This window comes from Paroedura picta, chromosome 5 (assembly GCF_049243985.1).
Source record: "Paroedura picta isolate Pp20150507F chromosome 5, Ppicta_v3.0, whole genome shotgun sequence".
NCBI classification, from domain to species: domain Eukaryota; kingdom Metazoa; phylum Chordata; class Lepidosauria; order Squamata; family Gekkonidae; genus Paroedura; species Paroedura picta.
Genome location: NC_135373.1, coordinates 123513026 through 123536972, shown reverse-complemented (window position 1 = coordinate 123536972; position 23947 = coordinate 123513026). Strand labels below are relative to the sequence as shown.

The 23947-nt window shown below is 48.4% G+C and overlaps 1 protein-coding gene, 1 long non-coding RNA gene and 1 other non-coding gene across 6 annotated transcripts; 2 read left to right on the top strand and 1 right to left on the bottom strand.

Annotated features, from left to right (window-relative positions):
• Nucleotides 1-321: 321 nt before the first annotated feature.
• On the bottom strand, nt 322-15662 carry LOC143838635 (endonuclease domain-containing 1 protein-like). Of its 2 annotated transcripts, XM_077340332.1 has the most exons (4): nt 15418-15662; nt 8799-8909; nt 3740-4039; nt 322-2440 (listed from the first exon to the last, which is right to left on the bottom strand). In XM_077340332.1, exons 2-4 carry the CDS (start codon nt 8886-8888, stop codon nt 1895-1897), a joined length of 936 nt encoding a protein of 311 aa, XP_077196447.1. In that variant the 5' UTR covers nt 8889-8909; nt 15418-15662; the 3' UTR covers nt 322-1894. The 2 variants fall into 2 exon arrangements, with proteins under 2 accessions (XP_077196447.1, XP_077196448.1); XM_077340333.1 differs by lacking the exon at nt 8799-8909.
• Nucleotides 15390-23671, top strand: LOC143838638 (uncharacterized). 3 transcript variants are annotated; one of them, XR_013231437.1, is made up of 3 exons: nt 15390-15451; nt 19585-19697; nt 22547-23671. It is a non-coding gene; the product is annotated as an uncharacterized LOC143838638 (long non-coding RNA). The 3 variants fall into 3 exon arrangements; XR_013231438.1 differs by having other exon boundaries at nt 15390-15473; XR_013231439.1 differs by lacking the exon at nt 15390-15451 and adding an exon at nt 18996-19186.
• On the top strand, nt 19169-19262 carry TRNAI-UAU (transfer RNA isoleucine (anticodon UAU)). The gene is made up of 2 exons: nt 19169-19206; nt 19227-19262. It is a non-coding gene; the product is annotated as a tRNA-Ile (tRNA).
• Nucleotides 23672-23947: the final 276 nt, after the last annotated feature.

Here is a 23947-nt window from a genome sequence, read left to right as displayed (position 1 = left end):
ATAGATGTTAGCCTCGTCCTCAACCGTAAACCTGGCGGAAGAGCTTACCCCCAACATTTTCAGGAATTTCCCAACCCAGAGCTGGCAACGCTATCCAGTGTGATCTTTGAACTCAGATTGCCAGCTCTGGATTTAGGGAGGGAAACTTGGGGCAGAGTGGTGTTTGGGAGGGGAGGGTCTTCAGTCAGGATGTCCTGCCATACAGCCTACCCTCCAAATCATATATTTCCTCTAGGGCAGCGGTTCTCAACTTGGGTCGCAGTAGGGCAAGCAGCTTGGCGGGGGGGGGCACTGTTGCTGCTTCTCCTGCAGGTGCCCACACTTGGTATTCTTGGCTTCTCCCCCAACCTTCTCTCCAAGGGGGACCCAAATTGGTTCACATCCCTTTACTGATGTCTCCAAATCAATTTTGTCTGTGGGAGGGTGCCTGCACACGAAAGCTCATGCCTTGAATAAATCTTTGTTGGTCTTAAAGGTCCCCCTGGACTAGATTTTTGTTCTTCCAAATCACTGGTCTTTCGTTACTCGGTTTGTACCCCGCCCTTCTCTCCAAGGGGGTCCCAAAGTGGCCAACATCACTCCTCTTCCATTTCATCCCCACAACAGCCTTACGGGGTAGATCAAGACAGAGCATTTGTCTGTCTGGAGCAGCGGAAAAGAGCGAGGGTGGGACAAGAGGCAAGACTGGAGGAACCCCGGGCAACAGAGAAGAGGACTTGTCAGACTTATGGGAAACAAACAATCAAACAAGCTGACGAATGGGCTAAGCAAGTAAAGTCAATGAACAAAATCCTCTTTTATTCAGAAAATAAAGTACACCAGAACGCAGACCAGATATTACGCACTTTTGAATGTGTTTTCTTCAGTGGCAAGACAACCAGAAATATTACAAAGATATTTTTCAATGTTCATGCAGGACCAGTATTCGTTGGAATCTTCACACCGTAGTTCAAGAGAAAATTCTTCAGAAAATATATAGAACAGAATATTATTCCAAGTTGTTTCGGGGGGCGAGAAAGGGGGCCGACATGCGCGGTTTCTAGGCTGCTGACACGCTTGCTTGTCTCCCAACCTAATACCAGTCCTGCATTAAAAATAAAAAAATTTGTAATATTTCCAGTTGATTTGCCACTGAAGAAAATACATCTGAGAATGTTTAATAATCAGGCTCCGGCTATGCTTGGCTCCCCCCTCCCCTTCTGTACTCAACTAACCATGTGCAGAACACTTTTCTGTTTCAATGGGGTTGGGGAGAGATAGAGGAAGACCCGAGTTCAAATCGATCTGGATTCAGCATGATCCACAACGGAATAAACAGAGTAAGTGCAGATTCAGCCCTGGAGGTTTTCTGAGTGGAGAGGAGAGTAAGGGGAAATGCCCGAACTCAAGACAGCATAACCCTGCAGAGTCGACCCGCCAAGGCAGCCATTTTGATGTGGAACATCTACTGGCACGGTCCCCCAAACGGAAGTCTATGGACATGATGTATGTAGAGGCCCGTCCCCAGAGACCGTGCCAGTGGAAGGACAACGGCAGCAGCAACAAAGCACTAATGAATGATCAATGATCTGGCATAGTCACCGCCACAAGTCTTCTGAGGCCACTCCCGCCCTCCAGAGAGTGGGGGCAGCCTCAGGAGACAGGCAGTGAGGCCAGCCCAGCCAGCAAGTAAGGAGAGGGGGTGGGGTGAGGGGGCAGGGAACTAGGATTCTCACCCCTTATGTGGATGTTCCACATAAGGGGCCAGAATCTTGGTTGGTAGATTTTTTTCTCCAAGGGAACTGATCTTGGTCATCTGAAGATGTTCTGTAAGAACGGGAGCTTTCCAGGTGGCCCCTGGACATTGGCAACCCCGTATGGAGCTTGTTAACTCTTGAACGTCACGGCCAGTGTCTTATTGACGGGGGCAGTCAATGTCAAAGAGCAAGACACTGTTCTGCTGATACAGCTTAGTCAGTTTCTCCTCCAGCTGACCCAAGGTGAGCTCTTCTACCTGGTCCTTATCATTCGTGGCGATGATGGCCCAGGACCTCAGGTGGTTGTTGTCTATGTAACAGCATGCTGTAGACCAGACGTGGCTGGGTTTGTTCACCCTCCTGCCGGCTATGTAGTTGTTCCCCGGCACCGCGCCCACCACGGCAAAGGTTTCCTTGCACCCTTGGGTTTTTGTCTGCATCGTCTGCTGCTCATAGGTTTGCCAGGCACCGCCATTGAGTTTGGTAAATTGAGGCACGATGTTGGTCAAGGTGAAGGTGGACTTTTTGGCTTCTGGGTCAGGCTGGTGACTGTTGGGGTTCAGGTGGCCCCGGTTGTAATCGATCAGGTTCTTGTAATCTTGCAGGACAGCCTGGCTTTCCTCAAGCGCAGCCTTCGTGACATGGAATTTTTGGATGAGGTCCTCTTCAGAAATCATTTCAGGTCGCAACCCTGAACCGACAAGCTTTGAAAAATAAGAAGAAGAAGAGTTGGTTCTTATATGCGGCTTTTCCCTACCGGAAGGAGTCTCAAAGTGGCTCCTAGTCGCCTTCCCTTTCCTCTCCCCACAACAGACACTCTGTGAGGTGGGTGAGGCTGAGAGAGCCTCATGCTTGGTCAGAACAGCTTTATCAGTGCTGTGATTAGCTCAAGGTCACCCAGCTGGCTGCATGTGGAGGAGGTGCGGGGAATCATTACAAATCGGCACTCCTAACCACTACACCAAGCTAGAAAACAGGAGAGTCACAGAAAGTTAAAATAACACTGGAGGATAAAGAGTTCTGCTTTCCTATTTTCCTTGCCTGTGACTTCCTGGGAGTTCAAGGGATGATCTTCTTCCTCTTATTATTATTTATGATTTGATTTATATTCTGCCCCTCACTTAGCATTAATTACTGTAAGATCATTATAAATTCATAATTAGTCTAAAACCAAGGCCATTTAGAAGACTAGGATTACTTGACCTCAAGTCACCAAAATGGCCACCTGGTGCTTTTAGGAGCGACAGGTGACAACAGGTGTATATTAGTTCTGGACGTGTCTGGCTCCCACTACTGGCCCATTCAACATTACATCATTGTATTTATTGGGGTTTTAATGGGTATTTTGTGGGGTTTGTAGTCTGGATTGATTTTTGTACCCCGCCGCAAGCCAGTCTCCAAGAGCGGCGAGATATAAATCCAATTAATAATAACAACAAAAACGACGACAACAATTCTGTAGGAATATTTGCTAATGAGACGGAACCCAGAAAAAGAGAAGTGAAGAATAATAAATGCAAGGCTTAATTCTTTCCATGAAGATCCCAGCCTATAAAGGCTTAATGCCAGGCATAGTCAGCGTACTTTACTGACTGTCTAGTCTAGTCATGTGGGAGCTAGTTTGAAAGAGCCAGTCAGTCAGCTGAGAGACACTCAAGCCAGAGAGATTGAAGGAGACTCTGGATTCAGTGGAGAACAATTGTGACAGTGCAGGAGAACAAAACAGGGACAGGCTTTGAAGGAGTTTGGGGGGAAGAAATCCAAACTCTGGTGCCTAGTTGGGGAGAGTCTTCCGGGGGTTAGGAGGGGAGGGACTTCGGCTACATATATTGCCATAAAGTCCACCTTACAAAGCAGCCATTCTTTTCGGGGGGAACTGATCTTAATCATCTGGAGATCAATTGTAATAACAGAATATCTCTAGGTACCTCCTGGAGGTTGGCAACCCTTGCTCAGCGGAGGGACCAGCCAGAGGCTTCAAGACACTCCTTCCCCCGTCTTACCTGAGGTTCCACCATCCAATTATCGGTTCTCTTTGCCCGCCCAGGGTTGTAGATGTAGGCCGAGTAGATGGGAATGCGTTTTTTTTGGTCGTATAGCGTTGCGTAACGGTACTGGTTTTTGTAACGCTGGCAGATTGGAACCATGTAGGAGGCCGTGAGACTGATTTTTGGAGGGGTCTTTCTGAAGAAATACCGGGGGCAGGTTTCTTCAAACGATTTCACCACCTCTGCCTCCCCTGGAGTGGTTTGCCAGCCCACACAGAAGAAAAGAAGAACCAGCAACATGGTGGACACTGACCACTAAGAGAGGCAAAAAAAAAAAAAAACAACCACAAATTCAACAACATGTGGCTTCCGGAGGTGGGAGGGTGTGTATTTGGGGCAGGTGGTTGTCCTGGCTGGATTATATTTGCCCTTCTCTTTTCCAAGGGCCAAAGTGACGCTTTCTCTGTGGTGGCTACAAGGACATCTGGGTCAGAAAAATCAAAAGCATGCCTACTAGATGGGGGATACGCTTCTAGGTAACTGTGTGTGAACGAGACCTTGGGGTACTTGTGGATTGTAAGCTAAACATGAGCAGGCAGTGTGATGCAGCGGTAAAAAAGGCAAGTGCCATTTTGGGCTGTATCAACAGAGGCATCACATCAAAATCACAAGATGTCATAGTCCCATTGTATACGGCACTGGTCAGACCACACCTGGAGTACTGTGTGCAGTTCTGGAGGCCTCACTTCAAGAAGGACGTAGATAAAATTGAAAGGGTACAGAGGAGTACGACGAGGATGATCTGGGGACCAAGCCCTAGGAAGATAGGTTGAGGGACTTGGGAATGTTCAGCCTAGAGAAAAGGAGGTTGAGAGGGGACATGATAGCCCTCTTTAAGTATTTGAAAGGTTGTCACTTGGAGGAGGGCAGGATGCTGTTCCCATTGGCTGCAGAGGAAAGGACACGCAGTAATGGGTTTAAACTACAAGTACAAGGATATAGGCTAGATATCAGGAAAAAAAATTTCACAGTCAGAGTAGTTCAGCAGTGGAATAGGCTGCCTAAGGAGGTGGTGAGCTCCCCCTCACTGGCAGTCTTCAAGCAAAGGTTGGATACACACTTTTCTTGGATGCTTTAGGATGTTTTGGGCTGATCCTGCGTTGAGCAGGGGGTTGGACTAGATGGCCTGTATGGCCCTTTCCAACTCTATGATTCTATGATTTTATCATTCTACTAGTAATTAAGCCCGCTGTAGCTGCAATACAGCGGGCGCTAGCGGGGCAGCGCAGGGCCCCCGAGCAGGCAGGCCGAGGGGCAGGGAGTGACGGCGAGCCGCGCTGTGCGCAGCTCACAATGGCTGGCGTGGCGGCGTCCTGAGGCGCCAGGCCGCCGGGCAGGGAGCAACCTAAGCTCTCTTGCCGGTGGGCGGCCAATCGGAGGGCCCAATTGTCAATCTGGAGGAAGGGGCCAATCGGCACCCTTCCTCATCACGGACAGAGCCCGCCCTAACTCCTCCCCCTTAGCCCTTACCACATTATTTAGTCTGGGCGGTTTTAAGATGATTCTAATCCGCTCCAACTTTCTCTCAGAGGAACATTAAGAATTCTTTGCAGTCAGCACCTGTTAAATACAATTACTACTTTGCAGTCAGCACCTGGCTTCCTGGCGATGGGGGGATTTTCCTTTGTGGTGCCGCCCAACTACCTCGCATGTTTCTTTGAGGAGCAGGGGTCCGGAGCTCTGGGCCGCTCTCCAGGGTCATGGTGGACTCAAGTGTAGGCTGCTGCCGAGCAGTAGGGCAATCCAGACTAGAGAGTCAGAATCCTGGTCACCAGATGGGTTACTGCAAAAATTTGCATTTCAGTTGCCCTACCTGAGTGAGCAGAGGTGTGACATAACCAGTCTGGATGACTTCAGACTCATTGAGGGAGAACCATTCTTCGGGAGAAAATGGATCCTTTGGAAGGTGGACTTTGATATGTTAGACCCTACTGAGGTCCCTATCCTGCACAAGCTCCATCATAAAGTCTCTAGGAGTCTCCCAAGCTGGAAGTAGCAACCCTAAGAACATCAGAAGAGCCCTGCTGGATCAGACCAGATGTCCATCTAGTCCAGCCTCCTAAGAACATCAGAAGAGCCCTGCTGGATCAGACCAGGGGTCCATCTAGTCCAGCATCCTAAGAACATCAGAAGAGCCCTGCTGGATCAGACCAGGGGTCCATCTAGTCCAGCATCCTAAGAACACCAGAAGAGCCCTGCTGGGTCAGACCAGGGGTCCATCTAGTCCAGCAACGTAAGAACATCAGAAGAGCCCTGCTGGATCGGACTAGTGGTCCATCTAGTCTAGCATCCTGTCTCTCACAGTGGCCTCAACCAGTTTCTCTTGAGGTCCAACAACAGGGCAGAGGAGCCGAGGACTTCAAAACAACATCAGAAGAGCCCTGCTGGATCAGGCCAGGGGTCCATCTAGTCTAGTATCCTGTCTCACACAGTGTCCAACCAGTTCCTCTGGAAGGTTAACAACAAGGCATTTAAAGCAGTTTATTTCTGTGGCCATCACTGGATCCTCTGGCAGTGATTTCCACATTTTAATAACTCTCGGTGTAAAGGCATATTTCCTCATGTCTGCACCGAATCGACTGCCTATCAGCTTGGGTATTTATCTGTTGGGATTTTATTGTGTGGTTTTATTGTATGGTTTTATTCAGGGTTTTATGCTGTAACTCGCCTCGAGCCCCCGGGGAGAGGCGAGTAACAAATCTAAATAGTAATAATAGTAATAATAGTAATAATAGTAATTCTAGTCCAAGATATTGCAGTGAAAAACTGGACAGTCACTGGAAAACCCTCTGGGAGATATCCAGAAGAACAAAAGAGAAGTTAAGCAAATTATGGGTAAGCCAGCCAATATGTCGATGAGAGATTTGCATAAATGTCTGGGAAACTGCAAAGTGGGTGGTAGTGGTGGTTTATAGTAATTTAAAATTTAGGACGGAAACTACTTCTGCTGGAGGAAGTGTAGCCAGACAGGACATGGCTGCAACAAAAACGCCTGTACTGGTCACCGATTGTATTCCGGATCAAGTGTAAGGCGCTGGTTTGCCATACACTGCCCGGACCTTGTGTACCTAAGGGAGTGTCTCTCCAAATATGCCCCCAGAAGAGCCTTGTGCTCAGCCAACGTGAACAGGCTAGTGGTCCCCGGCCCCAGAGAAATTTGGCTGGCCTCGATCAGAGCCGGGTAGAATGAGTGTCCAGAAAACATCAGGCCCTTCATGGAACTCAGTGAGTTCCCCAGGATCTGTAAAGGAGTGCTCTTCTTCCAGGCCTACAGCTGATGCCAGTAAGAGATTAAATATCAGCATCTGGCTTCCTTCCTGCATCACACCCAAACCCTGTGTTCTGGCTTCTACTCCCATGGGCAGAGTTTGTAGAATTGGTTTTCATGTACTGCTGAATATACATTGTTCCTCGCCCTGGTTCCATTTCATTGGAGAGGGCAGTCTTCTCAGAGTTTTGCCAAGCTCATAGAGAAACTGACAGTGGTTGGGGCGAACCTGGGATCTTCTGGGTGCTGAGCAGGAACTCTCCCACTGAGCCACATTCCGTTCGGGAATCACTGGTGAGCCTGTTTCAACGGGAAGGAGATTCTCGCTCAGAGAATGCAAAGCCAGCAATTCCAGAACGAAAGTGAATCCCATATGTCTATAAACACATTGGAAATGGAAAGCAGCCGACTGCTCAATACAGTCCAATGTCTTTATCCAACAATGATTGGTTTCCCTTTCTCACAACCGAGGAACTGCGGAATTCCCCAGGGCAAAAGCATCAAACATAGCTCATCAAAAAAAACCTCATCAAACATGCTATACGCGCATATTATGTTTCCGTGAGTCAGTTACTTGTCTTCTTCTGTCATCCCCAGATTTAAACCACTGTGTGCCCCACACCTGAATTTATAACTGTTTCCTCTTTTTTTCACATTGATCACAGAGGAGGAGGGACAAAAGTTAATTTCAGTGGCTATTAGCCGTGGCAATTGCGTGGAACTTCCATGTTCAGAAGCACTAAGCCTCAGAATTCCAGAGCCAAGAGCCAACATCAGGGGACGGCCTTGGTCTCTATGCCCAGAGGAATTGGTTGGCCACTGCTGGACAAGATGGACCTCTGGCCTGATCCAGCAGGGCTCTTCTGATGTTTTTACAATGGTGGACTAGATGGAGCCAAGGATCTCCTAATGTTCAAATGAAGATCTTGGATGCTCTCCCCTGTTGTTGGCCCTGGACTTGCTATGCAGTGAAGTACAACATTTCAGCCCCATCAGGGACCTTTAGGAGCTTAAACAATTCAGGAGGGCCTGTAAAACACAATGGGATGCCGGCCACCCTAACTGAAATTCCATCTCTAGATAGAAAACACCTCCAAGTTCTGTTCAACCCCCATAGGTTAAATCATGAGGTTTTGATGCTAATATTAATGGCTTTTCATCTTAACTTATCCATGGTTTCCATGGTCCCTCTTAATATTTGTGAAACTGCCTTGGGGGTGGAGCGAGTCTGGGGTGTCCGAGTTGAAATAGGGCCAATCAGCAAAAGCTGGCCGCGCCCTGATTGGCCCGGGCCCTACGGCTCCCGCCCTCCGTCACTGCCTGCCAGCCCAACATCCTCGCCATCGCTCCACTGTTCCACCCGCCAGCCTACTGCCACGGACCGCAGCGCTAGCCAAGTGGCCTTCCCACCCACCGCTTTACACGCGGCTGTTCCACCGTCAAACGCCCGCTCACACCACCCCCTAAGGAGCCGGGACCCTCGCCACCTGCCAGCCCACTGCCCAGCAACAGCCCAGAGACATTTAGACAGGGGGGGGGGAGACAAAGAGCCATGCTGCCTGAGGAAGCCACATCCCCCTGCTGCCGGCCAACTTCCAAGACATGCTGCCACATTCCCCCCTCGACAGTGGGAAAGACTTTGACCACAAGCAGAGCAGGGCTGCCTCCGACAGCTGCGAGACATTGAGACTGACATTGGGGCGGCGGGGGGGGGGGGGAGAGACATGCTGCCTGGGGAAGCCATACCTGGCCCCTACTGGTCAACTTCCAAGGCATGGAGGGCAGCCAGATTGTCCCCCCTCTCGATAGGACTGCCCGCTGAGAGGTCCACGACATTCGACTTTTGGCCTGGCTGAGCTACACAGAGAGAGAAAGAGACACACACACACACAGACGACGGAAGATATTTCAACCGACGGCAGAGTGAGATGGCCTGTGGGACCCAGGAGACTTTTAAGCGATGTAGAGGGGCAGGAGACGTGGGGGGGGGAGAGGTATGCTGCCTGGGGAAGCCCCTGCTGGCCCATTTCCAAGACAGACAGCAGGGCAAAATGGGAGAGATGGGGGGGAGGAGGAGAAAGACAGAGAGCCACCTGGAGAGATTGATGGAGGGATTTTCCGGAGGGACCCCCCCACACACACCAAACTCACCCCTGTTCAGAGAACACATGCGGCCTCCTCTCCAACCCTCCCTGCCCCTACTTGAGTCACTGCTGCAGGCTTTCTTTCTCTTTCTATCCTTCTCTTCCCGTGTCCTTCTCTCCCTCCCTTTCTCTCCCTCTCTTTCTCCCCATATATTCCTCTCTCTCCTTCTGACTCCCTTTCTCCTTTTTCCCTCCCATACTTCCTTTCTTTCCATCTCTCCACTTTCCTTTCTCTCACTCTTCTTTCTCCACCTTCCTCCCATCCTAGTGCCCGCCGTATTTCAGGCTACGGCGAGCTATTAAATCCAGTTGTCAATCATTGTTTTTAAGTTTCCTGTCAACAGCCCTGAGCCATTCATTCATTCATCCATCTATCCATCCCTATAAGTCAGGGGTAGTCAAACTGCAGCCCTCCAGATGACCATGGACTACAATTCCCAGGAGCCCTTGCCAGCAAATGCTGGCAGGGGCTCCTGGGAATTGTAGTCCATGGACATCTGGAGGGCCGCAGTTTGACTCCCCCTGCTATAAGTAGACTATCCAGGATCCAGTGCAAAGTCTTTACATTATGGTCAGCAAATAAAAGGTTAATGGCTCCTTTATCTCCTGGAAGTATGAGGGGGACCCCCCCCCCCTGCAAATTCCTGGCTTTATGCAAACACTGTCCCTTGTTAGCTTGAAGGACTGTTCCAAACTCAGGTAAGGGGGGGGGAGCAGAAATCTTGTTCTAACCGTGCTGGAGGGAGGGAAGATGTCCTAAGCTTTCCAGTTATAACAGATGCAGTGTTTGGAAAGCCTGCACTGATACATGCAATTGGCAGGTTTGGGTTGGGTCATTTCTCAAAGCAAAAGGAGAGACTCTTTCCTGGCCACCCCTTTCTCTGTGGGGTTGGTATGTTCTGAGGCGATATCTGTGCGGGAAGGGAACAAGCTGCAGTTTCAGTTTTGTCCCAAGTAGGGGAGGATTGAGGGGTGGTTTGGCTGGGAAGGGTTTTAACTCGCTCTGAAATTTTTGGGTGCTCCGAGTCTACAGGAACTAATTTGTTTAGTAAAATTTAGGCCATTTTTGCAAACTTGAGCTTTTTAAAAACGACATTTAAAAAGGAACTTAAAAAAAGTTGCTGTGTTACTTTATTTTATTTGTTTGATTACTATATTTTATTTATTAGGCAATAAGTGACAATTCTCCTTGGCAATGCAGGAAATTTTGCTGAATTTTTCCTAACACAGATGAGCAAAGTCAGTTCAGTTCTCGTATTGGGTTAGGTTTGTCCGTCCAGTTTTGAACTCAAACAATAAGGGCATTTTGCTTCTGGAATTCCTGCTGGTTTCAAGGAGGAAAGGAAAAGGGGGCAGAGAGGAAAACATTACTAAAATGTAAGCATCCAGAGCTATATGGGGTGCATAGGTAGATGGACAATTATTTTAAACAGACATGAACGGAGCTCCTATGTGCAAGACGCAGGGGTAGTCAAACTGCGGCCCTCCAGATGTCCATGGACTACAATTCCCAGGAGCCCTTGCCAGCATTCGCTGGCAGGGGCTCCTGGGAATTGTAGTCCATGGACATCTGGAGGGCCGCAGTTTGACTACCCCTGTGCAAGACTATAAATTAGGTGTGAGAACCAAGAAGGGGAGTTCATAGCTTAACACAGGGTTGAGGAGCTTCTCAAAAGTTTATGCCTGACTGCTACCAAAATAAATTCTTGGATTAGTGAGGAAAGCCTAATATTTCTTTTGAGATGAGATGAGATGTTAACTGCTTTCACGTGTGAGAAAAATGCAAGAGCATTGCAGAGTTGTTACCTAGTTCCCGCTCTCACGCTTAAAAAAAACAACTTGAACTGGTAAAATTTGGCCAGCCATGTTATTTCATTTTAATTAACAACCTGTTAACACTCAGTTGGGATAATCTAAAGCAGTGTTCCCCAACCCACAGTGGGTGGGGGGAGGCGCCGGTTCTGGCTCCAGCACGCCACTGGGCACGTCTCCCACAGTGTGACACTCGCTGGGCCGGGAGCAATTGGCTGCTTTGGTGGCTGAATCACTGAAGCCTAGGGGAGAGGGAGGCCCGTGGACCGGGAGGGGGGAAGAGGGAGAGCGGTGCTTACCACTGAACCAATTCCTAACAAATTTCATTGTCCCAATCAGTCACATTTGCTGTTGTTCAACCTAACCCTGTGTAAGGAAGAGCCCCCCCCCATTGGGAGTGGGGGTAGTCCCTTGCCACACGTCCCGTATGTTTATTTGTTTATTTATTATTTCGACTTATTGCCCGTCACTCTCATAACTAGCTCATGGCCGGTTACGACAGTCCAAGTTAAGAACCCCAGTAAAACACTTCTGGACATTCATGCGATACAGAACAGACTCCTGAACATGGTGGTCAACAACCCACTAACCCCCCCAAAAAATCTAATACAGGAGTGAGAGGCGAGTGCGCAGATCACATGGCGAGTGTTTACGCTCTTGACACGAGGGGCCCATCAGATCTTCCTCGCCACGCCGCCGGCCTCAACCACAGACCTGGCGGAAGAGCTCTGTTTTGCAGGCCCTGTGGAACGCTGGCCAGGCGCCCCTTATAAAAGCCGGGGTGCCTCATGGTTTTTTGTTTGCTTCCTGTTTAGCACTTTCAGCAGTTGAGGGAGATAGGACAACCTTGCTGGCTGCTTGCCCTCTATTGTGACATTGAGTTGAGCCAGAGCTGCCTCCGGGTTTGCGACCCTATATTTCCTTGAGCACTCATTGCTAACTAGAGAAAACAAAGAAACAGCGCCATTACTCCAAGGTCTCTGGATCAGGTCCCAATTGGTTGCCACCATGTAAGGAAAGAACCTCTTGTGGCGCAGAGTGGTAAGGCAGCAGTCATGCAGTCTGAAAGTTCTGCCCATGAGGCTGGGAGTTCAATCCCAGCAGCCGGCTCAAGGTTGACTCAGCCTTCCATCCTTCCGAGGTCGGTAAAATGAGTCCCCAGCTTGCTGGGGGGTAAACGGTCATGACTGGGGAAGGCACTGGCAAACCACCCCGTATAGAGTCTGCCATGAAAACGCTGGAGGGCATCGCCCCAAGGGTCAGACATGACTCGGTGCTTGCACAGGGGATACCTTTACCTTTATGTAAGGAAGGTTTAGGGGATCCGGCCTCAAACTTCCGTGGGCTCTACTGATTGCAAAGCACCAGGAACCACACTGAGACCAGATAGCTGAAAGAAGGAAAGGATTTACTTAAAAATCAAGCCAGAGTTACATAAAATCAGAGGATCAATAGAGACATGCAGTGTGACAGGAAGCAAAGGAAGACCCTGTGTAATCCTGTCCCACCACTACAGCTGGGAGATGGGCGAGGATTACTTTAATTGTGATTTTCTAGCAGGATCCCTCCCGATGGAAATTAGGACCTGCGGGAATGAGGCTGATCCCTGAAGAGCCGTTGTCATTTTTATCCAGTGTCGAAATTTTTGAAGCGTCGAAATAAAGCAACAGAAAAGATTTGGCCCTGCCCATTTGGCCCAGCGTTGTTTTGACTTGACCCGCACAGGAAGAGACTGGCCCTTAGATGTTATCATGGATCTTTCTGGGGAAGGCTTGACACACCCTTTGAGTCAGTGTCATGTGTTGGGGAAATTAGATGCGAGCTAGCCTTTGTGTTTGTGCTGGGGACCTAGAGGTGAGCCAGCCTGTCCTTACAGCATAGAATCACAGAATCATAGACTTGGAAGGGGCCATACAGGCCATCTAGTCCAACCCCCTGCTCAACGCAGGATCAGCCCTAAGCATCCTAAAGCATGCCACACATAATTCATATGCCAGTGACTAGAGACACTGCACTGCAATAGAAATAAAGATCTGTGTATCCAGGCTTTTAATACTAAGTTTGATCCTTTGAATCAACATTGCCCAAAAGCACAGCCTTTTTAAAAGGTCTGATTCATTTTTTATCAAATTGAAATTAAATTCTTAGGATTCAGCAAGAAGTCCAAACCTGAAGGATAAAAGCACCCTTGCTTGTTGTGTACCTGCTGTGGCTATTCTCTTCTTTGATAAACAATTAAACAGCTGTTCTAAAGGTAAAGGTAAAGGTATCCCCTGTGCAAGCACCGAGTCATGTCTGACCCTTGGGGTGACGCCCTCCAGCGTTTTCATGGCAGACTCAATACGGGGTGGTTTGCCAGTGCCTTCCCCAGTCATTACCGTTTACCCCCCAGCAAGCTGGGTACTCATTTTAGCGACCTCGGAAGGATGGAAGGCTGAGTCAACCTTGAGCCGGCTGCTGGGATTGAACTCCCAGCCTCATGGGCAAAGCTTTCAGACGGCTGCCTTACCACTCTGCGCCACAAGAGGCTCATAACAGCTGTTCTACTGCCTTATTAAAAAGCTGTTTTACCATCAGTTTAGTTCCAGTCCATAGCGTCGGTGGAGTCTGATTTCGCAAAAACAGAAAAGAGTCACCTGTTTTGTTCCGTTCAGAAATCCTGCAGCTTTGGATCTTTCCAAGAATTCAAAAAGTTCAATTCAACAATTGCCCATTAACTCAGCATCCATAATTATGCCCACTAACTTGTATTCTTTTGAAATTATTCTCTCCCCTTCCGGAAATTTCTATCAATCACATCTTCAGCATCATTTTTCACAGTCAGAGTAGTTCAGCAGTGGAATAGGCTGCCTAAGGAGGTGGTGAGCTCCCCCTCACTGGCGGTCTTCAAGCAAAGGTTGGATACACACTTTTCTTGGATGCTTTAGGATGCTTTGGGCTGATCCTGCGTTGAGCAGGGGGTTGGACTAGATGGCCTATATGGCCCCTTCCAACTCTATGATTCTATGATTCTATGAATCTATCATTTCTGGATGCTGAAATGATCTGGTGATGTAACCACATTGGGTTCATATTTATACATAAATAAAATTAAATTATAAATAAATAAAATAAAGGCAGTGCGGTGGAACCAGCCCACTTCTGCCTTGCAGGCCCAGTTCTGTCCTTGCCCACACTCTATTCTGGCTGGTTGTCAACTCCAGGTGGGTGGCAAGACAAACTCTGGGTAACCGCTGCCACCACCTGGCTAAAGTACAGGGTCACAGCTGGGGGAGCCAGGACCCCTAGCTGCCCCTTCCACCCCTGAGGCCTCACCTCTGTGGTCTCCCATAGCCCCAGCTCCTGAGCACTGTGGGGGGGGGGTGAGATACTGCAAGGGTCCATCCCTCTAGGTCTTCCTTTTGCACTTCTGTTAGCATTTCCAAGGCGGGGGGGGGTACTACATGGATCAGAGAACAATGGCCCACTTCCAATTTATAAAAGATTTAAGATAAGAGGTTTAAAAAGTAAATCTTTAACACAGCACTGAGTTAAGCCAAAGAGACCCAAAGCAACTGGATGAAACACAGTCCTTCTGTCCCTCTGCTAAACATACCCTATCTGGTGTTAAGTACAGGGCAGGCACCTTAGAATCATAGAATCATAGAGTTGGAAGGGGCCATACAGGCCATCTAGTCCAACCCCCTGCTCAACGCAGGATCAGCCCTAAGCATCCTAAAGCATCCACCTTTGCTTAAAGAGGTCCCAAAATCTCTCATTGCCTTGCTCACCTGTCCAAGATGGCAGCTCACCTCTTCTCCCAAGAGGAGGCTCCTTCCCTGATGATCAGCAGGCGAAGACCCTTCCTTCCTGTGATCAGGATCAGATAGACTCTCCTGTCCCCTCCCACAGGAAGCTCTTCACCTAGGAATCCTGGGAAGAAGAAGCTCTCCCTCCCCCCTATTCCAGGTACCAGTGCAAACCCCAGTCCCTTGATGCAGGGGTAGTCAACCTGTGGTCCTCCAGATGTTAATGGACTACAATTCCCATGAGCCCCCTGCCAGCAAATGCTGGCAGGGGGCTCATGGGAATTGTAGTCCATTAACATCTGGAGGACCACAGGTTGACTACCCCTGCCTTGATGTAATCCCAGTTAGCCACTACCAAGGCCAACTTGCCGTCCCACAAGTCCATTATCAGTTTCAGAACACCTGCACCTGTGTTCTTACGTCTGAAAGGCCCCACTCTGACGTCTGCAAACCAGCTGGAGTGTTGAAGGCAGATTTCACTCTGGTCTCTTCCTCCAGTTCCAGCTGCCAGCAACCCTTGCTCTGTTCTGGGAATGGTCCATTCCATTTCTCCTGGTTTTCTTCTGAAACCCACATCCCGCTGAGGTACCACTTTTCTCTGCCCCGGACTGACCAACTTACCAGCCATTCCAGATTCTCCCCCGGGTTCAGAGAAGTGAGCAAGAACAACTCTTAAGGTTCCCTTTGGTTCCATATTCCCTTCTCCCTTTCATGTCACATCCTGCACTACTACTTCTCTGTCAAGATCAGGTTTCCACCTACCCACGCAAACATCCCTGGTCCTTTCCCCATTCCTCTCAGGAACCCCACACTGCCTCCCAGGCCTCCTGCCTTTCCTGCTTCCAGACCACTTGCTCAGAGTCTCCGAAAACCCCACTTCCTGATTCCCAGCTACTTGGTGAACCGGTTCCTAAGGTCACTTTGACCTCATGGGAGGCTGATGAGGTTGGTTACACTGTGGGTTTTGGTGATCCGGCTTTCTTCCACAAAGCTGCCCTCAGGCATGGGAGTGGTCAGACTGGTCTTTGGGGGCCAATGTCTGACCTATGGGACAAGCCCCAACATTGTGAGTCTCTCCAGGGCAAAGCAGACATCTCTTGCGCTTATCAGCATGAAGCATTTTTACCCCACCCTGAGAACACTTTTTAAACATGGCCTTCGAAGCCATTCCGGCAGATCGGGAGGTGAAAGGCAGTGCAAGATGTAAGAAGAAAACTTGGCCAAGGAGCGAACAAGAGACACATCTTATTGTTACTGGGGCAAAAACAGAAGTGGGGCCCTCCGTCCTTGGATCATGTGGGGCGTCCGGTGGGAAACCAGGTGCATGCCTTGTCCATGGAGCAGCAGCGCCCCCTAGAGGAGCTTATCCTTGAAAAGTCTTCTAGTTGGCCTGCGCCTGTGGGGCCACAGCAGAAGACGGCTAATGAACTTGGGCATCACCTTGGAAAGAACCACGGAAGACAAAGCCCTCTTCCTTGGTACGGTTTTGAGCCTAGGGGCCCTATATGGCCAGAACGTTGGAGTAAAGTGCTGGCCAATTGACCAAGCTTCCACATTATGGGCATCTCCTCAGCCCAGAAGGCAAAGTTCATGCTCGTCAATGTGCATCAATTCGGATCCTCTTTTTGAACTTGCTTTTAAAGATTGGCTTGGATGTCAGGATGAGTGACCACAAGCACGACGCAACAGTGAAGCTTCCCCAACAAAGAGTTCATGCTGACCAGGTTCAAAATTTGCCTCTTTTGAATTCTATGCCATTTGCTTGGCCCAGCGGTCAACGAAAACCCAAAGTTGAGGGATGCCTGTTTCCCCTGAGAGACCAGTGACGGAATCTCTGCTTCAGCGTTCTCTTTGGGGTTCACTATGTCCACAGCAGCAAACACTGCCTGCATGCATCTGCCCATTACAGCCGCCAGGCTCTCCCTTCCCCTCCTGGTCTTCTGCAAGACGGACTCAAACCTCCATTTCTCCTTCTCCTGTCTCCTCGGCTGCCGTGATCTCATGATGCCAAAATTCGTTGCTCTCCTCTTGCTATGCCTGGTTTAGAAGTTGCTGGGCAACATAGACGAGCAGTACCACACGCCTCTTCTGATTCACCAGTTTGGTGTAGTGGTTAGGAGTGTGGATTTCTAATTGGGCAAGCTGGGTTTGATTCTGCACTCCCTCAGCCAGCTGGGTAAACTTGGGCTAGTCACAGCACTGATGAAGCTGTTCTGACCGAACAGTAATATGAGGGCTCTGTCAGCCTCCCCACCCTCACAGGGTGTCTGTTGTGGGGAGAGGAAGGGAAGGCAACTGTAGGCCGCTTTGAGACTCCTTCGGGGAGAGAAAAGCAGCATATAAGAACCAACTCTTCTTCTTCTTCAGTAATATCAGGGCTCTCTCAGCCTCACCTCCCTCACAGGGTGTCTGTTGTGGGAAGAAGGGAAAGTTACTGTAGACTGCCTTGAGACACATGAGGTCTACTGGGTAACCTTGTGTCAACCCAGTTCTCTCAGAGCTCACCTGCCTCAGGGTGTCTGCTGTGGGGAGAGGAATGGTGCGTGATTGAAGGCTGCTTTGAGACACATGAGGCCTACTGGGTGTCCTTAGGCTATTCACAATTCTCTCTGAGCTCTTAGATCCACCTGCCTCACAGGGTGTCTGCTGAGGGGAGCAGGGAATGTTATTTTAGGCTGTCTTGGGACACATGAGGCCTACTGGCTGACCTTGGGCAGTTCCCTTAGAGTTCACCTGCCTCACAGGGAGTTTGTTGTGGGGAGAGGAAGGGTGGGTGATTGAAAGCTGCTTTGAGATACATGAGCCCTACTGGCTGACCTTGGGCCAGTTGCAGTTCTGTTGGAGCGCTCTCAACCCCACCATGTCTGTGTTGTGGGAAGATGAAGGGTAGATGACTGTCAGCCACTCTGACACTCCTGATAGTAAAAAGCAGGATGTTGTTGTTGTTGTTAGGTGCGAAGTCGTGTCCAACCCATTGCGACCCCCATGGACAATGATCCTCCAGGCCTTCCTGTCCTCTACCATTCCCCGGAGTCCATTTAAGTTTGCACCGACTGCTTCAGTGACTCCATCCAGCCACCTCATTCTCTGTCATCCCCTTCTTCGTTTGCCCTCGATCGCTCCCAGCATTAGGCTCTTCTCCAGGGAGTCTTTCCTTCTCATGAGGTGGCCAAAGTATTTGAAAAAAAGCAGGATACAAAAAAAACAACTGTTCCCTTGGGGGGGGAGGGGGGCACTCCTGCTGGGCCTGACCTACTGAATTGGGACAAATTACTCTTTGTTTATCCTCACCTTTATCATCTGAGCCTCAACGGGGATGGAAATTTTATTTGTTTCATTATGTCTGTTTATTGCTTGCCTTTCTCACCAAGACTTGACACAGGTTACAAAGTGAAGAAAGGGATGGATAAAATGTAATTTTACAGATTAAAAACTGCCACAGACCAATGGGGGGGGGAATCAAGATACTTCTTGTCAACATCTTCCCTGCTTTTCCTTCTGCCCCAAGAGCACTTTTGCACTGACCCCCCCTTTCATATTTTTTGATAGAATGTACTTCCCGAGCTCCAAAGAGGGGCCAAAATCACCTTCTGTGTACTCCCCTTTTTATTGGTAAAACAAAATTTTTTTTTTAATATGCATCCAAACAAATTTCCATCTTTAATAGAATTCCACCTGGGGAGGGGGCAGGAGGTTTTGAGAGACAGCCAAACAGGCTTGGCTGTGTGTGTGTGTTTTTTTTTTGGGGGGGGGGGAGTTGTTCTCTGCAGTGGAACAGTCTGTATCCAACGAGGGGAGTGTTGACCCTCAAAAGCTTGTACCCTTGGCCTCTAGCTTGGTTATGCTTCTGCAAAATACCTTGATGGGCTTTGGTTGCTTCCCCATCAAATAGTTGGTGTTTCTGTTTTTTTTTTGGGGGGGGGCAGATAAATCATTTGAAAATTCAAATGGAACAGCCCAAGAACCTTGCTTGGGGATGCTGTTCTAAGTCTGGACTTTGCACTTTTGACTCCCTTTCTCTCTGAGGAGCCTGTGTTCTCCCTCGCCACCTCTCTTGTTCCTCTCTTCCTAGGATTCTCTCATTTGCACTGAGCTGCTTTTCCGGCTTCTTCCCCTCCCTCTCCCTCCGGGTGGAAATCCGATGCCATTGGCCCGGGTTAGGCTGTGTCCCTCCCTCTGAGGCTGGCTGACAGTGTGTGTACGAGGCGAGGCAGGGAAGCAGCGCTGCATTTCCTAGCGTCTTCCTCCTCTGTCTCTTTCTCTCAGCCCCTGCAAATGCAATTGGGAACAAAAGCAGAGGAGGAAGAGCTCCACAATGGCGTCCTCGCAGGCTGAGCCCTTGATAAAGCGTTCGGGAGGAGTTGGTGTCAGGGCTCCAGTGGCGCAATCGGTTAGCGCGCGGTACTTATACAGCAGTACACAGCAGAGCAATGCCGAGGTTGTGAGTTCGAGCCTCACCTGGAGCACATGTCTTTTGGGACCGCTGGCTTTTGGGCTACTTCCGCGCGGATGCCAGCTGTTTGCTTGCTCTGCAGAGCGCACATCTGCAAGGAAGAATTACCCAGCTGGCACATAACACGAAGGATGCTTGGTTGTCTGTAAAAGCAGTTGATAATAGGGAGAGACACACACGGTCCTTTGAAACGTGTTCATCTGATTGGAAGCCGCTGAGGAATGTTGTGGCAGCTGCTGAAGAGATTTGCATCCTATTTCTACACCGTTTCACTCTGTCCTGTTTAAATGCTGTTAGGCTTGGTTTCAGCTCTGTTTTACGTTTTTTTTTTTCAGATTTCTGTAACCCAAATGGAAATTTGACTTGCGCTATACGATCAGCCTTAAATCTCCATGCGAAAGGTGGCTTATAAATATGGGAAATCAATCAACAATCAATTACAGGTCAGGTAAGCTTGTTAGGAATGGAAAATAAGGAAAAAATCCCTATCAACATGTAGACGTTGTAGGAAGTGAGAAATAATTTGGGATTTAAACTTCTTATGTGTGATTTTTGTGTGTGGGGGGGTGGGAAATGTATCGTCCAGTCCAATGCAGGTGATTCTCAAAACTGTTGAAATTAGGAAATTAAAGAAGTGAGCAAACTCCCATGTATATTTATATTTTTATTGGTTGGCTGCCTTCCTTTCTTGCAGGGATTCTAAGTGTCACATAGTATAAGTTAAACAATCCATATGATGTAAAGGCTAACAAAGCAAGAGAGTATCAGGAAACCCTAGAATTGTTTATGGTTTTGAATACATTAAGATTGTACGTTCTTTGTTTCACTTACACTGATCAACTGATCAAAGAAATCATTAGAGAAGATAATAGAGATTAATTTGTGCATCAGTAGCTCCATAGCGGTTGTTTGTTATGGCGCATTGAGCAGGAGTCACTGCCACATATAAATTGGTGATGTTTTAGCCAATGCTGTAGTTGCTTATGACCCTTGTTTATAACATTTTCTTTGTCCAGTCGATGTGTGGGGAGATTGTATAGGTGTTTTCAAATTAGCAATTTGGCAAAGCATGAGACCATTATAATAACCTCTCATTTTAGAAACAAAGTGTCTAGCTCTTTTCATTGTGGATATATAACGAGAAAGGTATATCTCTGCAGGAACATTGCTACAGGATTTTTAAAAATTTAACTTGGGAAGACAATTTGATAGCCCATTCAGAATGCCACAACTAGGTTGTTATCAGAAGCTAGCTGGGGTATGCAAATTTCACCCATTCTGCAGTCATTCCATTGGCTGCCCATTTATTCCTTGGCTCAATGTATGGTATTGGCTGTCTCGTACATAGTCCTCCGTGGCCTTATGCTATGTTCTTCCATGTCAGCTTCACTCATGAGCAGGACCTTATGCGGGTGCTGTCCATGATGGGTGAGATCAATGCCTGTAACAAACAATGCCTGCAAATGCTTCTATCTCTTTTTTAGAAAGTTTGTATCTGGCCATAGTGCCACATCAAATAAACTTACATACACTTGGCAGACATCAGGAAAGGTGCCAGGAGGGTAGCACATTTATCACAGATTTAGAGGTTGGCATGATAAAATCTGTTGGCCAGAAAACTCAGAGTTAAATTTTGATTCATAATTACAAAAAAAAAGGCACGCATCCAACAAACAACCTTTAACCCCTAAACCTTTGTTAGTTGAATCAACACAAGACAGATTATTGCTATTCATAATTACTTTGGTGGTCTCCATCTAGTAGGTTTCACGTGCTACATTCATGGAGGTTTATGGCAACTGTGCCTTGGTTATTTCTGCAGCTGGGCATCCGGGAAGTTCCAGATGCTACTTTTTACAGTGGAAGCTGTGGATGAGAATATGATTTCTCAGCTTAATACAGTGTTCACATTGATATGTTTTTGTGGGTCATCCATGGACATTGGTGTGATCTTACAATGTATTTTGGTGGAGGATCGTTAATGAATACAAGAATCCACGAGGATTGGCGTATTTAACACTGTGTTCTTACCAGGGCAATATTCTTTGGTGTTAGTGGCTCATCTGTAGTCTTGGTTAAGTGTGACTTCATGGTGAGTTCAAGGTGACCAAACATAAAACACCATAAGGATTCATGAAGCTGCATGCCTTGGAACTATGTTTTCAGACCGTGACACCGCAAAGGGCTCAATGTGATTTTAATGTTGAGCGCTAGGGCCTTGGACAAAAACCCTGAGGAGCCATGCTTTGAAATGCTTTTGCTCCCTGATGTTGCCATGCAGGTGTAGATTATTTTTGTGTAGGAAGCTGTAGCCATGGACATATGTAATTTGATGGCGAGTATGGGCTGACCAGATGCAAAATCCCTGAGGATCCGTAAGGATCTGGGCTTTGGAACCATGTTTTTGCTCCATGGTGAGGCTATGAAGGTGTGGGTCTGTGATTTTTGTGGTGTATGCTGTGGCTGTTGATAGAAGAGATGATCTTCAAGTGAGCTTGGGGTGACCGGGTGTGAAAGCCCTGAGGATCTGTGCTTCAGAAAAATGTTTTTGCTCCCTGGCATTGTCACGAAGGTGTGGAACCGTGATTTTGTGGTATGTGCTGTAGAAGAGGTAATCTTCTGCTGAGTTTGGGGTGACCTGGTGCAAAAACCCTGAGGATCCATGAGGACCCCTGTTTTGGAACCATGTTTTTGTTCCCTGATGTTGCCACACAGGCATGGATTCTTGATTTGTGTGTTGGAGGCTGTGGCCATGGTCAGGATATGCGATTTGATGGTATGGGTTGACCAGATACAAAACCCCTGAGGATCAACAGAGTTGCACTTACCAGTAACTGTTGTTCATTGATGTCTTGTGTGCAGACACACATTGGGACTGCGCGAACGCAGGCCAGCCACAGAAAACCTCCTATAAGGGGGCGCATGCATGTGGCTTCCCACCGAAATGCACATGTGATCAGAGGAAGAGCACCCCCCTTGCCCTCAGTTCCGAACTGCCACCAGGAGCCCAGGTGAGAACATTCTGAACCAAGACAACCCAAGACAGAAGCTCACAGCGGGGAAGGAGGGAGGGCATGTGTGTCTGCACACAAGACGTCAACGAATGGCTACAGGTAAGTGCAACCCCGCCTTGTGATGCAGCCCCACATTGAGACTTTCACGAGCTGAATGACTGAGGAGGTGGGAAGAGCCCTCAGGAGAACAAGGACAGGAGAACCGCTCTCCCAAACTCCAGAATCCTTCCTGTCTTGGAGATCGATGGCATACACTTTCATGGTCTCCTCTCTTGCCCAGCAGATGTCCTTCAGGGGAACACTTTGATGGAAAGCAGCCAACAAACTCATCGCTCTGAGAGAGTGAGCTCTGACCCCAACAGGGCAAGGGAGTTTAGCAGCTAAAATAAGCAGCCTTGATCAGACACCATCCAGCAACTGATAGTGCTGAAAGATGCCTTCTTACCCTCATTAGGGCCCTAGTAACAAATGAATAAAGATTCCATTTTCCTAAAATCTCTTGTTCTGTGTAAATAATACTAAAGGGCCCTATGAACATGGAGGAAGTGTAAGGACATCCTGGACTCAGAGGTCAGCTCAGGAAAAACGGTAACGTGATCGGTTGGGACATATGGAACCCAGACACTACTTTGGGAAGGAAGCATGGGTCGGGACGCAGAGTGACCTTCCTGGGAAAGAACTGGAAAAAGGGAGGATCAGCACTTAGAGCACCTATCTCTCCCACAAATAGGGGGAAAATAGCATTCCCTGCGAATGGAGATGAGAAACCACTACACCCATACATTTAGTAAACACCATCAGGACTATGGCCAGCTCAAACAGGAGCATGGGATCCTCGGGGAAAGCGTAAAAATCGCCTGTCCGAGGATGGATATGTGGAAATAGGCATCCTTAAGATCAAGGACTGCAAACCAATCCCCCACGGTAAGACAACTCAATAACTGTAGGCAAGGAAACCATAGGAAAATGTGAGATAATCAGGAATTTATTAAGATCTCTCAGATCCAATATTAGCCAGAAGACACCATCCCTTTTCTCCACCAAAAAGAAACGAGAATGGAATCCAAAGCTAAGAAGACCATCCAGTACCTCCTCAATTGCTTTCTTGGCCACAAGTTCCAAGGAACTGAGCGTCCAACTCTGGAAAGTCATTGACATGTGTTTCCACTACTCAAAACCTGGAGAACATATATTACTGAAGTTGGTTCTTATATGCCACTTCTCTACCAGGAGTCTCAAAGTGGCTTAGTTACCTTCCCTTCCCCCCACAACAGAAAGCCTGTGAGGGAGGTGGGGCTGAGAGAGCCCTGATATTACTGAAGAAGAGTTGGTTCTTATATGCCTCTTTTCTCTACCTGAAGGAGTCTCACAATGGCTTACAATCGCCTTCCCTTTCCTCTCCCCACAACAGACAACCCGTGAGGGAGGTGAGGCTGAGAGAGCCCTGATATTACTGTTCGGTCAGAACAGCTTCATCAGTGCTGTGACTAGCCCAAGGTCACCCAGCTGGCTGCATGTGGGGGAGTGCAGACCCAGCCCGCCCAATTAGAAGTCCACACTCCTAACCACTACACCAAACTGGTGAATCAGAAGAGGCGTGTGGTACTGCTCGTCTATGTTGCCCAGCAACTTCTAAACCAGGCAGGGAATCAAACCCAACTTGCCAGATTAGAAGTACGCACTC

Excerpts from the sequence above, each read along its gene's own strand:
- LOC143838635 (XM_077340332.1), bottom strand. The coding sequence starts at position 8,888 with ATGTCGTGGACCTCTCAGCGGGCAGTCCTATCGAGAGGGGGGACAATC. Across the intron at positions 4,040-8,798 it reads AGTTGACCAGTAGGGGCCAG|TGGTCAGTGTCCACCATGTT; the intron begins GTATGGCTTCCC and ends TGCCTCTCTTAG. Across the intron at positions 2,441-3,739 it reads ATTGGATGGTGGAACCTCAG|CTTGTCGGTTCAGGGTTGCG; the intron begins GTAAGACGGGGG and ends TATTTTTCAAAG.